Source organism: Eriocheir sinensis, chromosome 68 (genome assembly GCF_024679095.1).
Source record: "Eriocheir sinensis breed Jianghai 21 chromosome 68, ASM2467909v1, whole genome shotgun sequence".
In the NCBI taxonomy this organism is placed as follows: domain Eukaryota; kingdom Metazoa; phylum Arthropoda; class Malacostraca; order Decapoda; family Varunidae; genus Eriocheir; species Eriocheir sinensis.
In genome coordinates, this window is record NC_066576.1 from 3710570 (window position 1) to 3724367 (window position 13798).

At 46.2% G+C, this 13798-nt stretch overlaps 2 protein-coding genes across 8 annotated transcripts in view; one reads left to right on the forward strand and one right to left on the reverse strand.

Annotated features, from left to right (window-relative positions):
- The window catches only part of LOC126988128 (RNA polymerase-associated protein RTF1 homolog), a 32868-nt gene extending 27424 nt beyond the window's left edge, over positions 1–5444 (reverse strand). For all 3 annotated transcript variants that reach the window (XM_050845969.1, XM_050845967.1, XM_050845968.1), the window contains exons 1-4: positions 5218–5444; positions 2733–2909; positions 1638–1743; positions 447–709 (exon numbers count right to left, since the gene is read on the reverse strand). In XM_050845969.1, coding sequence (XP_050701926.1) covers positions 447–709; positions 1638–1743; positions 2733–2909; positions 5218–5295 — 624 coding nt within the window. In that variant the 5' untranslated portion in view covers positions 5296–5444. The remainder of the gene's footprint in view (positions 1–446; positions 710–1637; positions 1744–2732; positions 2910–5217) is intronic.
- Positions 5445–5861: 417 nt separating this feature from the next.
- LOC126988129 (mitochondrial import inner membrane translocase subunit TIM44-like) lies at positions 5862–13549 on the forward strand. Of its 5 annotated transcripts, none has more exons than XM_050845970.1 (10): positions 5862–5989; positions 7106–7219; positions 7817–7992; positions 8501–8634; positions 9230–9468; positions 10307–10477; positions 10913–11077; positions 11278–11370; positions 11798–11914; positions 12334–13549. In XM_050845970.1, exons 1-10 carry the CDS (start codon positions 5945–5947, stop codon positions 12469–12471), a joined length of 1392 nt encoding a protein of 463 aa, XP_050701927.1. In that variant the 5' UTR covers positions 5862–5944; the 3' UTR covers positions 12472–13549. The 5 variants fall into 5 exon arrangements, with proteins under 5 accessions (XP_050701927.1, XP_050701930.1, XP_050701931.1 ...); XM_050845973.1 differs by lacking the exon at positions 5862–5989 and adding an exon at positions 6070–6217; XM_050845974.1 differs by lacking the exon at positions 5862–5989 and adding an exon at positions 6227–6374.
- Positions 13550–13798: the final 249 nt, after the last annotated feature.

The following is a 13798-nucleotide window of genomic DNA, read 5'->3' on the forward strand; positions in this document are numbered from 1 at the left end:
ACCTTGGGAGGAGATATCCAGCACACCAATACCACATGGGAAACACTCCACTATCCACCACAGAGGCAGAGAATGACCTCGGAGTATATGTTACCAGGATACCAGTGAAGGGATATCCAGCACACCAATACCACATGAGAAACACTCCACTATCCACCACAGAGGCAGAGAATGACCTTGGAGTATATGTTACCAGGATACCAGTGAAGGAGAAATCCGTGCCAATCGCAGCAGACAGGTTAAACTAACTTAACCTAATTTCACACACACACACACACTAAACGCCTGTCTACTAACACACACATAACTAGGATTTTGCATGTTTTGAATAAGATATGTGAAGTTAAAAGGGGCCTATAGTGTCTCCCCCTAACCTAACTTAACCTAATTCCAAACACACACACACACACACACATAATACACCTCTGTCTCCTACCAACACTCACTTTCGGCTTATCCCCCTCCTTCTCTTTCCTCTTTTTCTGCTCCTTTTTCTTGGCCAGTTTGAGTTTCTTTTCTATCTCAAAGCGTGTCCTCATCACCTCCCTCTTCTCTATCCGGTTGTAGATCTCCTGCTCCCGCTCCTTCTCCGTCATCTGCTCGAGGCGTGCACGGTCCTCCTCATCCCCGATCATGTTCTCGTCCAGGCCATCGTCGAACTCCTCATTCAGGTCCTCCGAGTCGCTGCTGTTGGTGTCAGATACTTCCCCTGCGGAGGAACACAGAGGAACGGGTGAGGCAGGGACGCTAGAGTGTGATATGGAGATATGAATGAAAAGGAAAAACGAAAATATAGGAATAATATAAAAAGAAATCTACCAAAAAATAAAGGAAGGGAGGATAATAGGAGAGAGGGAAAGAGAGAAAAAATGTCAGAGTTAATAAAAGAGATGGGAAGTAAAGATGAAGGGAAGAAGAGGAAGATGGGAAGAGGGAGAGGAAGGAAAAACGAAACAGGGAATAAATGAGAGATAAAAAAAGAGATAGGAAGTAAGAATGAAGAAGAAGGAGGGAAAGAGCGAAAAAATGTCAGAGTTAAAGGAGATGGGACGTAAGGATGAAAGGAAGAAGAGGAAGACAGGAAGAGGGAAAGGAAGGAAATAAATGAGATAAAAAAGATAGGAAGCAAGAATGAAGAAGAAGGAGGGAGGAAGGGAAAGGAAGAAGAGGAAGAGGGAAAGGAAGGAAATAAATGAGATAAAAAAGATAGGAAGCAAGAATGAAGAAGAAGGAGGGAGGAAGGGGAAGGAAGGGGACAAGATAACAGTACATGGAAACTCTACTCCACACATCACGGACCTAAAGGGATGTGAACTAAGGGCCGCTTCACAGCCATATTGTTTGTTTTGATCGTCACCAATGGCTGTTATCGCGGCTATAGTATTTCCACGTCAAACTGGCCGATGGAGTTGTGGCGGCTGCGGGGTTAGCCTAGCCCCGCACCTTGCCACACACTCTCAATACCTCTCGCTTCCTCTGCAGCCGCCACTACCCCATAGGCCAGTTTCACGTGGAAAACTATAGCGTCGATCTGCGCCATTGGTAACGATCATAACAAACAAAACGACTGTGAGAGCGGCCCTAAGGCAAGGAACGACTATTTCACATGCATAAGAGCTGTGTGTAGGGTGACTCACCTTCCTCGGGCTCCGACCCGCTGGCCCGCGCCGCCCGCCCGCCCTCCGAGTCGCTGTCCTGTGACGCGCCAGACTGCTTGCCTTTGTTTTTTGTACTTGTCTTTGTCTGTCGGCAAAAACAACTTTCCGTGAGCACACTAAACAAAGCATCAAACATTTCTTTCACACATATAACACACTAAGTACAGGCGTCCCTCAAATAGTACAGTTTAAAATAGTTCGGTTTTGGTTTTATACGGATTGTCACGGAAGATCTTTTAGGATTTTTAAATTTCCTGCTTGTCGGGAAATTTAAAAATCCAAAAAATCTTCTTAGAAAATTGACATAAAACCAAAACTGAACTAATGGAAACCGTACTATTTAGGGACGCATGTATTTGGCTGCTTTGCCCATGAGCATTTTTTGGATTTCAATGGAAGTGAGTGCAGGGACGATAGCTTGTTTTAAGAGTAGACTGGATAGCTCCATGGACGAGGATGACAGGTGGTAGGTAGTGGGGGGGAACCTGGAGCTGTCCTGTGTAAGCCATTAGGCCTCTTGCAGTCTCCCTACGTTCTTATGAAAGACATCAATTATTACACTGTATCTAATTAAGTTATAGGGGAGCCCTGAATAAATTTATCCATAAAATATTAATAATTACTCAGAACTTTATCAAATGAGGAACAAAAAGTATGGTTTGGAGACCTCATTGTTTAACCCGGTAGCAGCGACGGGCCAAATTTGTGGCTTTACCGTGTAGCAGCGACGGGCCAAATTTGTGGCTTTACTGTGTAGCAGTGACGGGCCAAATTTGTGCCATGGTTTAAACCCCCAAAATAGATGATACATAATCTGATCACAAATGCTTTGACATATATTATGAAGTGGTTTGTGTGAGGGGTGATTTTTTCTCATTTTTCTCGCTTGGGGGGACCATTAAGAAACATGATCCCCGCTACTACCACCGGGTTAAACTGCTTCAGAAGATACTTGATAAAACATGAAAAATACAAGAAAAATTAAAATGTTTGACTGACTAGTAAACATTCCCCAGAAAATCTATATGTGACCAACCATTAAATGTCCCTTAGAAAACATGTTCTCGTCCTTACCATCTTTTTCTTCTTGCCCTTGGAGGCGCCCCAGTCTGAGTCTGAGTCGCTGGTCTCGGAGTCGCTGTCCGTGGCCACCTTGGAGCGGGCGGCGGACGCTTTCTGTCTCGGGGACGACCCACCAGACGACTCGCTGTTGGAATGCCTCTTCTTCTTCTTCGCCAGCGCCAGCAACTCCTGAGGCAGAAGAGATGGTGGGGAGGTCAGTATCATGGGAGGTTAACTCTGACATTTGTGGATGCTCTGCTGTGCTATTTAACCCCTTGATATACTGCAATCTCCTTTTATTTTTTCATTAAGATGTTAATCCATTTTTACTGCCTCCTGTGTGTCATTTCCAGTATTATGAAATATACATTAGCACATTCATTTATTTATTAATTTATTTATATTTGTTAAGTTGATACACAGTGCTAATTCAAGATTATGGACTTGTAAGCACGCAGACCTTCTTATCTTTGATCTGGGGCATCAGTCGATAGATTATTTTGATCCCTTCCTTAGGTTTATTTTTACCCCAATCACAGAAAACATTCAGCTTTATAGAGGTTTTAAGGCATGCTGAGATGTTGAGAAATAGCTAATTGTACTCATAGGTTATTGCTTCTGTCCCAGGGAAAATACAGAGTTGATCATTCACAAACAAATCAGTACATCCACCATACTTTAATTTTTTTTTTTGTAACTCAGTAACTCCTATTATCATGGGTTGTTTTCTCTCCTCCCCCACTGGTACATCCCCTACTCCCTCTCCTCCCCTCTCCTTTGTCCCCTCTTGTCCTTTCTCCTTCGTCCCCTCTCGTCCTCTCTCCTTCGTCCCCTCAGCAGATATCATATCTCTGGATTTTCAAAAGGCATTTGATAAGGTCCCCCGCCAACGATTGCTCAGCAAACTATTGGCGCACGGTATCTCGGGTAACATTCACAATTGGCTTGTGGACTGGCCCTCTGAGCGGAAACAGAGAGTAGTTGTAAATGGTGTTACATCTAACTGGCTCGATGTCAGAAGCGGCGTACCTCAAGGATCAGTGCTTGGCCCCATGCTCTTCTTAATTTATGTTAATGATATCGATGATGGGCTCACTTGCAAAGTATCAAAATTTGCTGATGACACAAAAATTGCTAGTAAAGTAACTGCGACACTTGACGAAGAAGCTTTACAAGCAGATCTAGATCGACTTGCACGTTGGGCCAATCAATGGCAAATGAAATTTAACGTTGAGAAATGTAAAGTGTTGCACATCAGAAAAAATAACAATTGCATTCGGTACGTAATGAATGGCAAACAACTTTCTGCAGTAAGTAAAGCAAAAGAACCTTGGAATCACTATATCAAGCGATTTAAAGCCCGGTCAGCATTGTTTAGAGGTAGTTAAAACTGCAAACAAATTGGTTGGCCTCATTGGACGAGTCTTTAATAATAAATCGAAAAAAGTAATATTAAAACAGTATAATTCATTGGTTCGACCCCGTCTAGAGTACTGTGTACAGTTTTGGTCTCCCTATTACAGAAAAGACATAGAAAAGTTGGAATGGGTTCAACGAAGAGTAACAAAGATGATTCCTAGGTTGAGAAATTGATCATATGAACAAAGGCTTAAAGAAGTAAATTTATTCAGTCTATCAAAACGAAGAATGCGAGGCGATCTAATAGAAGTGTTTAAAATGTTCAAAGGATTCAGTGATATTAATGCGGAAGATTACTTCACAATTGATCGATCAAATAGAACAAGAAGAAATCACAATTTGAAGATAAGTGGTAAAAGATTCTCGTCGCACGAAGCTAAACACTTCTTCTTCAATTGAGTTGTTAATGTTCGGAACTCTCTACCCTGTGATGTTGTTGATAGTACAACAGTTACGGCCTTCAAGAATAGATTAGACAAGTATTTTGAATCCAACCAGCAACTAAGATATTACTCATTGTCGTAATAACGTTAAGTTCTTTCGAATACTGGTGTCCTTGTCCGCTTATATCGCCTGGTTAGTGGTAGCAGTAACGGTAGTTCTTTCCTCTTTCCTACATAATTTCCATGCAGTTTTTTCATGCTGCATGGATTCAGACCACACAGACCCTATGGTCCAGACTAGGTGATCTGTCTTTAACCCCTTGACTGTGGATTTCCTACAAGATGACCTCACCAAGCTACAGGAATGGAACAAAAAGTGGCTGCTACAATTCAATGAAGAAAAAGCCTGCCCATACTCTGCCCGACCTGGCCTGCCCATACCCTGCACTACCTGGCCTGCCCATACCCTGCCCGACCTGGCCTGCCCGACCTGCACTACCTGGCCTGCCCATACCCTACCCGACCTGGCCTGCCCATACCCTGCACTACCTGGCCTGCCCATACCCTGCCCGACCTGCACTACCTGGCCTGCCCATACCCTGCACTACCTGGCCTGCCCATACCCTGCCCGACCTGCACTACCTGGCCTGCCCGCCCTGGCCCTGTCCTGCCTCGCCCTGCCCCGTCCTGCTCACCGAGTCGATGTCTGAGCCGCTGCCGCCTTCATCGTCGCTGTCTGAGTCGATGAGCGGCTTGGCCTTCCTCTTGGTCATGGCGGCGGCGGCGGAGCGTCCTTCTTCTCGTGGAGCGGGTGGTGGTGAGGCTGAGGGAGCGGCCGCCGGAGCCCCGTCAGTGTGCTTCCTTTGCCTCGGCGCCGCCTCGCTCACTCACCCTCGAGGAACAACAACAAACACTGAGGCTCCGGCCATATTATCGTGCTCACCACCTTGTTTTTTCCGGTTTCCGACACTTTTCTGCTGCAAAGAGACATCATTAATTAACCATTTTAACGATGACAGTAAATGCATCGAGTTTTACGGGAGGAGCAGACAGTTTTTGCGTTGGAAATCAGGAAATATGAGGCGGAGTACGACAATCAAGCAACGGTTCTGAGGGACGAGCCGATGGTTCCTTCCCGGCGGCGGCTCCTTCAGGGCAATATTGACTTTTAAATGAATTACTTGTTCACTTGCGGCTTGTCCTTGGGTTCTATGTGTTATTTCGTAAACCCAAAGTGGCAGCATTGAGTCACTGAAGTTGCTGATGCAAAATACTCAGTCACCATTATTTTCAATTAACAAAGTTTCGGAGTGTATATTATAGTGGTAATAGTCGTATTACAGACTGGTGCAATTTTATGAGTGTGTGTGCCGAGGTGCGGCGAGTGTGTGTGTGTGTGTGTCTGTCTGTCTGTCCCCCAGCATGGCTATGGCTGGCACACGGGCCTGGCGCGGCGCCGGCCCCTGGGTGAGTGTGTGCCTGTCTTGTAGCGCAGGGATAGTGAGAACTCTGCGTGGAGGGCGTGCAGGGCAGGGCTGGGGGCGGCCCGGGGCGGCGGGGGCACAGGGGCGGCCTGGCCAGTGGCATCGTCTGCTAGGCGGGTCATGTATACCCTCCCGGCACGGGGCGGCGCCGGTGTGGCCTGACCCAGGGGACCCTGTGGGCGTGGCCTGCACCCCGGGGCCAAGGGTCAGGGTGGGTTGAGGGTCACGCCGCTGGGGCTGCGGCGAGGGCAACGGGCGCGGGTCAGGGGTCAGGGGTCAAGGCACCGTGCTCCCCCTGGCGTGCCTCAGGGGGTCGGGGGGGCGAGTCACTCGGCCGGGCAGGGGTAGCCAGGGGTCGAGTCACTCAGGTGGGCAGGGGTGGGAGGTCCTTGCCAGAAACAAGTATTTCTTCCTTCCTTCATATTTAACTATTCCCGTCACGGCCCAGAATGTTTTCCCGCGGCCACGGCAGTGCTGGCAGTGTGTGGGGGGCACAGGTGTTGGTCATGGTCATGGTGCAGAGCATGGCCGGGGGTTATGTAATCTTTCTTTGAAAAATCTTGAACCCTGCTTGCAGTGTCTGCACTGCTGTAAAAATTTTCCTACTCATCCAGGACATTGTGAAGCACTCCATGCCTCTGTCCATGCATGGCCACGCCTCTGACTGTTTGGGAGCAGTGAGTAGCGGGCTTTTTTTTTCACATTTCTTTCCTTTTTTATGCCCTTGAACTGACTCCTCTGCTGTAAAAAAAAAAAAAAAAAAAAAAAGTTCATTGACCTGACCCCTCCGGCACTCTGCCCTGCACACTGGCCACCCAGCGCCGCCTCCTTCACCCTGCCTTGCATGACATGGACCAGGGTGAGGAGTCCTGAGGTCATGGCTGGCCTGTCCGCTGATGACGCCAGCATGTCGAGTTGCTGAATATTGTTTGGGTCATTCTTTTTCTGTAAACCACCGACATGAATGAGGCATCTTTAGATAATTTCTTGTTCACTCATCACACAAAGGAGAGGCCTGCCAACGTACAGCCCCTCCCAGTGTGTGTGTGTGTGTGTGTGTGTTGATGCATGACAACCATCAACATTCTCTTCTTTCCAGGCTGCTCCCTGGTGCAGGATGGCCCACAGAAGACTGCTGCTGGCCTGGTCCAGGGGAGGGATGGGTGTCCCGCTCCCCCTCCCCCCTGCCAGTGCCCACCACATGGCCAACATGGTGAGTAGGACAGCAGTGTGCCGTACAGGAGTGTTTCGCTGTGGTGGAGGGAGAAGCACAGGAAGCCTGGATGGTGTGCATAGGGCAAAGATTCAATTCAGTTCCCACAGCAGCTTTCCCTTAGAATCTAGAAAAAGCTTCCCTTGATTTACAGCTTAAACTCCTCTAAGTGGGAAGCATTAAGACACCTTACCAACCAAAACTGGATCAGTATCTTTAGTTTCCTTTTTAACCCGTCCGCTGCAATTGGCACGGATTTGGCCTTCACTGGTAGCCTGGTAACATATAGTCCCAGGTCTTTCTCTGCCTCTGTGGTGGATAGTGGAGTGTTTCCCATGTGGTACTGGTATGCTGGATATCCCCTCCCAAGGTGCAGGACTACATTTTTCTTTACTGAATTGTAGCAGACACTTTTTGTTCCATTCTAGCATTCCTGTAGCTCAGTGATGTTTTCTGGTAGGAAGTCCACAGTCAAGGGGTTAATGGGTCAGTGTTCCGGGCATTTTTTTTTTTCCAAGTTTCGCCCGCGTCCTGCCTCCTGCAGCATAAGAAAATAAATGTACATGGTTTCTTGAGGTGTGTGCTTCCCTTCCCCAGATCCAGAGGTGCTACAGTGCCACGCCGCCCCCCCAGCGGCCGCCCACCTTCTTTGGGAAGATCATTGAGAACTTGAGGGATGAGATGAACAGGAGTCAGAAGATGAAGGAAAGTTTAAAGGAGTTCAGGAAAGACATGGAAAAACTAGAAAAGTCTGAAGCCTTGCAAAAAGTCAGGTGGGTCTTGTTTCCTTGTAATGTTATAATGTAGCGAAAGGTAATTTTGACCCCGGAAGAGATGTGAGAACCTTTTCCAGTGTGTAGAAATTGGATGTATTGATTTTCTAGGAAGGAGAGGAGCAAAAATTGGCAGAGAGAGAGAGAGAGAGAGAGAGCAGACTATCTCTAGCACTCACTTAGTCTTGAACCCACAAAAGTATAGATAATGGAAGATTTTTTCAAGCAAATTGTCTTCGTCTTTACTTTCTTAATAGTCTGTCCGCCATATAATGTGAATTTTAGATATTGCAGTTTTTTCATGGTACGGGTAAGTAGACAAATAAGTAGTAAATACTAATACATATAAAATTTTAAATGGAGGTTTGATATATTTCTGGCTGGGGAGGGCAGATGGTAAATTACTGATCCTCAAGTTACCATGTGTTGACAAACCAACTTCAAGCAGTCTCTGTATTCTTGTGTAAGTGTGCACATAACTCTCAGTGTTGCAACCTTCGTCACACAGGGAAAAGTACCAGACGGTGGAGGAGGAAACAGCCGAGGGGAGCAAGCTGGCTAAGAAGCAGTTTGACACCATCAAGAAGAAGGTTGCAGAGACAGTGGAGGAAGCACAGAAGGCAGAGATACTTCAAAAGGCCTGTAAGGAAAAATCTTAGTTGCTTGCCATCATTATGTTCTTGAGACATTGTAATAAGGGCGCCTTTGACATTTCCTAAAAACAGAATTGCAAACTTGAAAACAGAACATGCATCCATATTTTCAGAGCTAACCACATTTCAATGGCTTGCTAGGTATTGTCAGTGTTTATAGATGGGCAGAAGTTGTTGAGCAATGTTTTCCTTTTACCTGTCCGCTGTAATTGGCAATGATTTGGCTCTCACTGGTAGCCTGGTAACATAAACTCCCAGGTCTTTCTCTGACTCTGTGGTGGATAGTGGAGTGTTTTCCGTGTGGTATTGGTGTGCTGGATATCCCCTCCCAAGGTGCAGGACATATCGCAGCCCAAGAACACATATTTGACAAGGCTTTCGTAGGAGTTGTGGGCATTTCCATGGGTAGTTTTATGACCCTGGTGGTAGTGTGAGTCTTCTTCTGTACCATGAATCTGAAGAAACACTCATTAGAACCCGAGTGACCTCCTCTTTGACCTTTAGAAATGGCTGATGTGAGACCTGAGTGTTTTACAATATCGACCTAAGTGTCCTGCTTCACTATCTTCTGTATACCCCTTCAGCCAAACTGACCGAGGAAGCCACGAGGCAGGCGCAGAAGGTTGGGCAGACCATCTCCCAGAAGGGCGAGGAGATCAGCAAGACACAGACCTACCGCACCATCTCGGACACAGCCAAGGCCGTCAAGGAGGAGATCGACCACTCCACTTTTGGGGGTGCCGGGGCCAGGGTGTACAAGGCCCCGAAGGTGTTGCGCAAGAGAGTTGAGAGGGACCCAGACGCAGAGAAGAGAATTATTCAGGTAAGGATGAAGTTGTGAGAGTGAGCTCATTACCATCTTTGTTCCTTTTGCTGAGGTGCAGGGGCCAGGCTGTACACGGCCCCCACTCCACTAGGCAAAGGAGGAAAGAGGGACTCGGAAGCAGAACAAAAATTAGGTGTTGATGAAGGTGTCGGACTGAATTTGTTACCATATATATACATGTAGAAGTTCAGATTTCCAATAGTTAAAATGCAGGCTTATGGGGTCAACTTTTTACATGGATAGTGGTTCTGAATTTGTTACCATAAGTTCAGATTTCCAATAGTTAAAATGCTGGGTTATGGGGTTAACTTATTACATGGATATGGGGTTAACTTTTTACATGGATAGTGGTTCTGAATTTGTTACCATAAGTTCAGATTTCCAATAATTAAAATGCTGGCTTATGGGGTCAACTTATTACATGGATAGTGGTTCTGAATTTGTTACCATAAGTTCAGATTTCCAATAGTTAAAATGCTGGCTGATGGGGTCAACTTATTACATGGATACAATGGTTCTGAAGTTAGATTTATCCCTCAATCAAACACCATAGTATGTGCGACTCAGGAGCATTGCAAGCTTAACCCAGTAGCAGCGGGGATCATGTTTCTTAATGGTTCCTCTAAGCGAGAAAAATGAGAAAAAATTACCCCTCACACAAACCATTTCATAATATATATCAAAGCATTTGTGATCAGATTATGTATCATCTATTTTGGGGGGTTTATATCATGGCACAGAATTTGGCCTGTCGCTGCTACCGGGTTAAGGAATGCAGCAATGTTGAAACTAATGATATAATATTCTCTGACCCACATTTTGACTTTGCTTTCAGGCTAACACTGAGGCGAGAGGCATAACGTTACACAAGGACTCACAGTTTGCTCAGAGCTGGCAGAACTTTAAGGACAACAACCCCTACGTCAACAAGGTGCTGGTGTGGAAGACCAAGCTGGATGAGAGCGACAACCCACTGGTCCGCGCCTCACTGCTCATGAAGGACAAGGTGAGAGGGAGGAGTCCAGGGCCTGAGGGAAGCTTGCAAGTAGTTCCTGTATTGTATGTAAGGAGAGCATTAGAATGTACGTGTTCGAGAGAGAGGGTCGTATATTAAAACATTGCGTCGCCCAAGTTCACATATTTGACAAGGCTTTCGTATGAGTTGAGGGCATTTCCAGGAGTGGTTTTATGACCCTGGTGGTAGTTTGACCCTTCCTCAGTACAGTTGCAGGTAGTTTCTGTATTGAATGGGAGGAGGAGGGGTTCAGTGAGGTACTTTGATCAATAGGTATGAAGAGGGAGAGAATGAATGCAGTGAATTGTAGCAGCCACTTTTTGTTCCATTCCTGTAGCATGGTGATCTGCAGTCAAGGGGTTAAGTTGCCATATCCTGCAGCTACAAATGTATAAGTCTCCTGATTATCTTGTTGTTGCCCCACAGGTGTCAGAACTCTTTGGTGGCGTCTTCCAACGAACAGAGTTGTCCGAGGCACTGACGGAGATCTGCAAGATGGACCCGACCTTTGACAAAGAGAGGTTCTTGCTGGAGTGTGAATACGACATGATTCCTAACGTTTTAGAAGCCATGATCCGGCCAGACCTCGAAGTGAGTTACCCTGAGCGTTGTCTGGTATGACTGTTATGGCATTTCAACATTACATTTTCATATGATTTGATAAGTGAAGGAATTTGGTTAAACCCGTCCGCTGCGATTGGCATGGATTTGGCTTTCATTGGTAGCCTGATAACATATAGTCCCAGGTCTTTCTCTCCCTTTAGTGTGTTGAGCTTTGTGTCTTGTTTCAGGTTTTACAAGACTGGTGCTACGAGCGGGCTTACTCCCTGCTGGCCACACCCGTCAAGCAGGCCTTCCAGCTTGGCTTTACCTTCGACTCTAAGGTAAGAGACTATCCACATCACTTTGACAAAATTCTCAGCTGTTAAAAGTTGTCCTCTCTGTAGTCTTCACAGTAGCTACTTTAACCCAGTAGCAGCGTTGGGCCAAATTTGTGGCTTTACCGTGTAGCAGTGACGGGCCAAATTTGTGGCTTTACCGTGTAGCAGCGACGGGGCAAATTTGTGCCATGATATAAACCCCCCAAAATAGATGATACATAAACTGATCACAAATGCTTTGCTATATATTATGAAATGGTTTGTGTGAGTTTTTTTTATTTTCTCATTTTTCTCGCTTGGAGGGACCATTAAGAAACATGATCCCCGCTGCTACTGGGTTAATTTTATCAACCATCTTAGAATCCAGTAAGAGAAGCTACGGAATCAAATACATAACCTTACTGCTACATGATCCTCCCTTGTTTCCCAGGTCCTGGACGTGGACAATGTTGACCTGGTGATGGGCAAGGTGATGGACGAGGGGCCGGTGCTGGCTGTCTCCTTCCAGTCTCAGCAGATCATGTGTTTACGCAATAATAAAGGAGAGGTGAGTAGATTTCCTTCTCACCTGCCAAAGGCTTCATTTGATCATTTTAATCCACTGGCTTTTGGGTACAGGTAAAGGCGGGGGAAACCACAATTAACCCGGTAGCAGCGACGGGCCAAATTTGTGGCTTTACCGTGTAGCAGCAATGGGCCAAATTTGTGCCATGATATAAACCCCCCCAAAAAAGATGATACATAAACTGATCACAAATGCTTTGATATATATTTTGAAATGGTTTGTGTGAGTGATGATTTTTTCTCATTTTTTTCGCTTAGAGGGACCATTGAGAAACATGATCCCCGCTGCTACCGGGTTAAGTGGCTATTCACCGATCCCTTCTGCTTGTGAGAGTATGGGAGCCCTTCACCTATACCTCCCGGGAAGCTGCTAAACCATCTGTCTTCCCTTACTCTGAACAGGTTGTGGAGGGCGACCCCAGCAAGGTGCTCCGGGTTCAGTACGTGTGGGTGTTGTGTCGTGACCAGTCGGAGTTGGACAGCCGTGCGGCGTGGAGGATCCTGGACCTCTCGGCCCAGAGCACGGAGCAGCTGGTGTAACGAAGGCTGCGCTGTTAGTAGCGTTGACGCAGTGTTTAGCGCATAAACTCGTCTGTGATTCAATAAATACACTGAAATGTTGCGAGTGAACGTTGATGCTTGGTGAAACTTTAACATACCAATCTTTCTACATGGATGTAAAGAAGAAACTTAGTCCATAGGAACTAATCCTACATTATATATATTTTTTTACCTGTTTGTTGAACGTAACTTATGCTGGGGAGCAGCATAAATGGCCTTCTCCAAATTTATACAGACTACCAATCCAACAGTCTGTGTAGCGCACTGGTTATGAGTTTCACGGCCTCGTGAACCAATCCTGCCGTACCTGACGTCAAATTGCATGGTCATGCCTCGATAACCTTGCCCCGTTTAGTTTCAGCCATTCTGGTAATCACGTCTCTTGAGAATCAAAATGCTGCCACCTTGTGCTGCGTAACTCACCTCTGCATGCAAACAAAACGTCATCGTCATGTTAACCCCTGGACTGTATTTCCTACAAGAAGACATCACCAAGCTACAGGAGTGGAACAAAAACTGGCTGCTACAATTCAGTGAAGAAAAATGTAGAGTCCAGCACCTTGGGAGGGGATATCCAGCACACCAATACTCATGGGAAACACTCCACTATCCATCACAGAGGCAGAGAAAGACCTGGGAGTGTATGTTACTAGGCTACCAGTGAAGGCCAAATCCGTGCCAATCGCAGCGGACGGGTTAAATACTTCTGCCGCAGAGTTGACGTTGCCTGGACTGAAGTTGGCTAGTTATAACTGAACTAAAAATTTATATATAACTTAAGTTTCTCTTAGTTTAGTTTTTTTTTTAAGGATGATGTGTTTTCAAGTTTGTATATTCATGGCTCTTCATTGCTGTAGATTGAACACCAGTATTTATTGCAGGTTATCATGCTGTGCTGTTTGCTGTTCATGTGTCTAGGATAAAGCTATCTGTACATTACTGTCTATCACTCCATTCTCAGCACTCGCCAGCCTCTCTCTCAGTCAAGGTTAAAGTACAACATTCAGAAGGCTGAGCAAGTGTATGTAAATAATGTAAATTAAGTAACTTGTCATAAGCAATGTTTTCTTCTACCTTCTGACACCCCTGCACAGAGGAGCTAAGGGTTCTGCCAGCACCTCGTGTAGTGTACTGGGAGTGTGTGTTAGGGGCGTCCTCTTAGCAAGAAAACATGGGAGTGTGTACCAGGGCGTCCTCTCAACAAGAATACATTGGCAGTGCTGAGAGGGCTGGTAGGGTTCTTCCAGCACCTGTAGTGAGCTGGGAGTGTGTACCAGGGGCCTCCTATCAGCAGGAGTACAAGGGG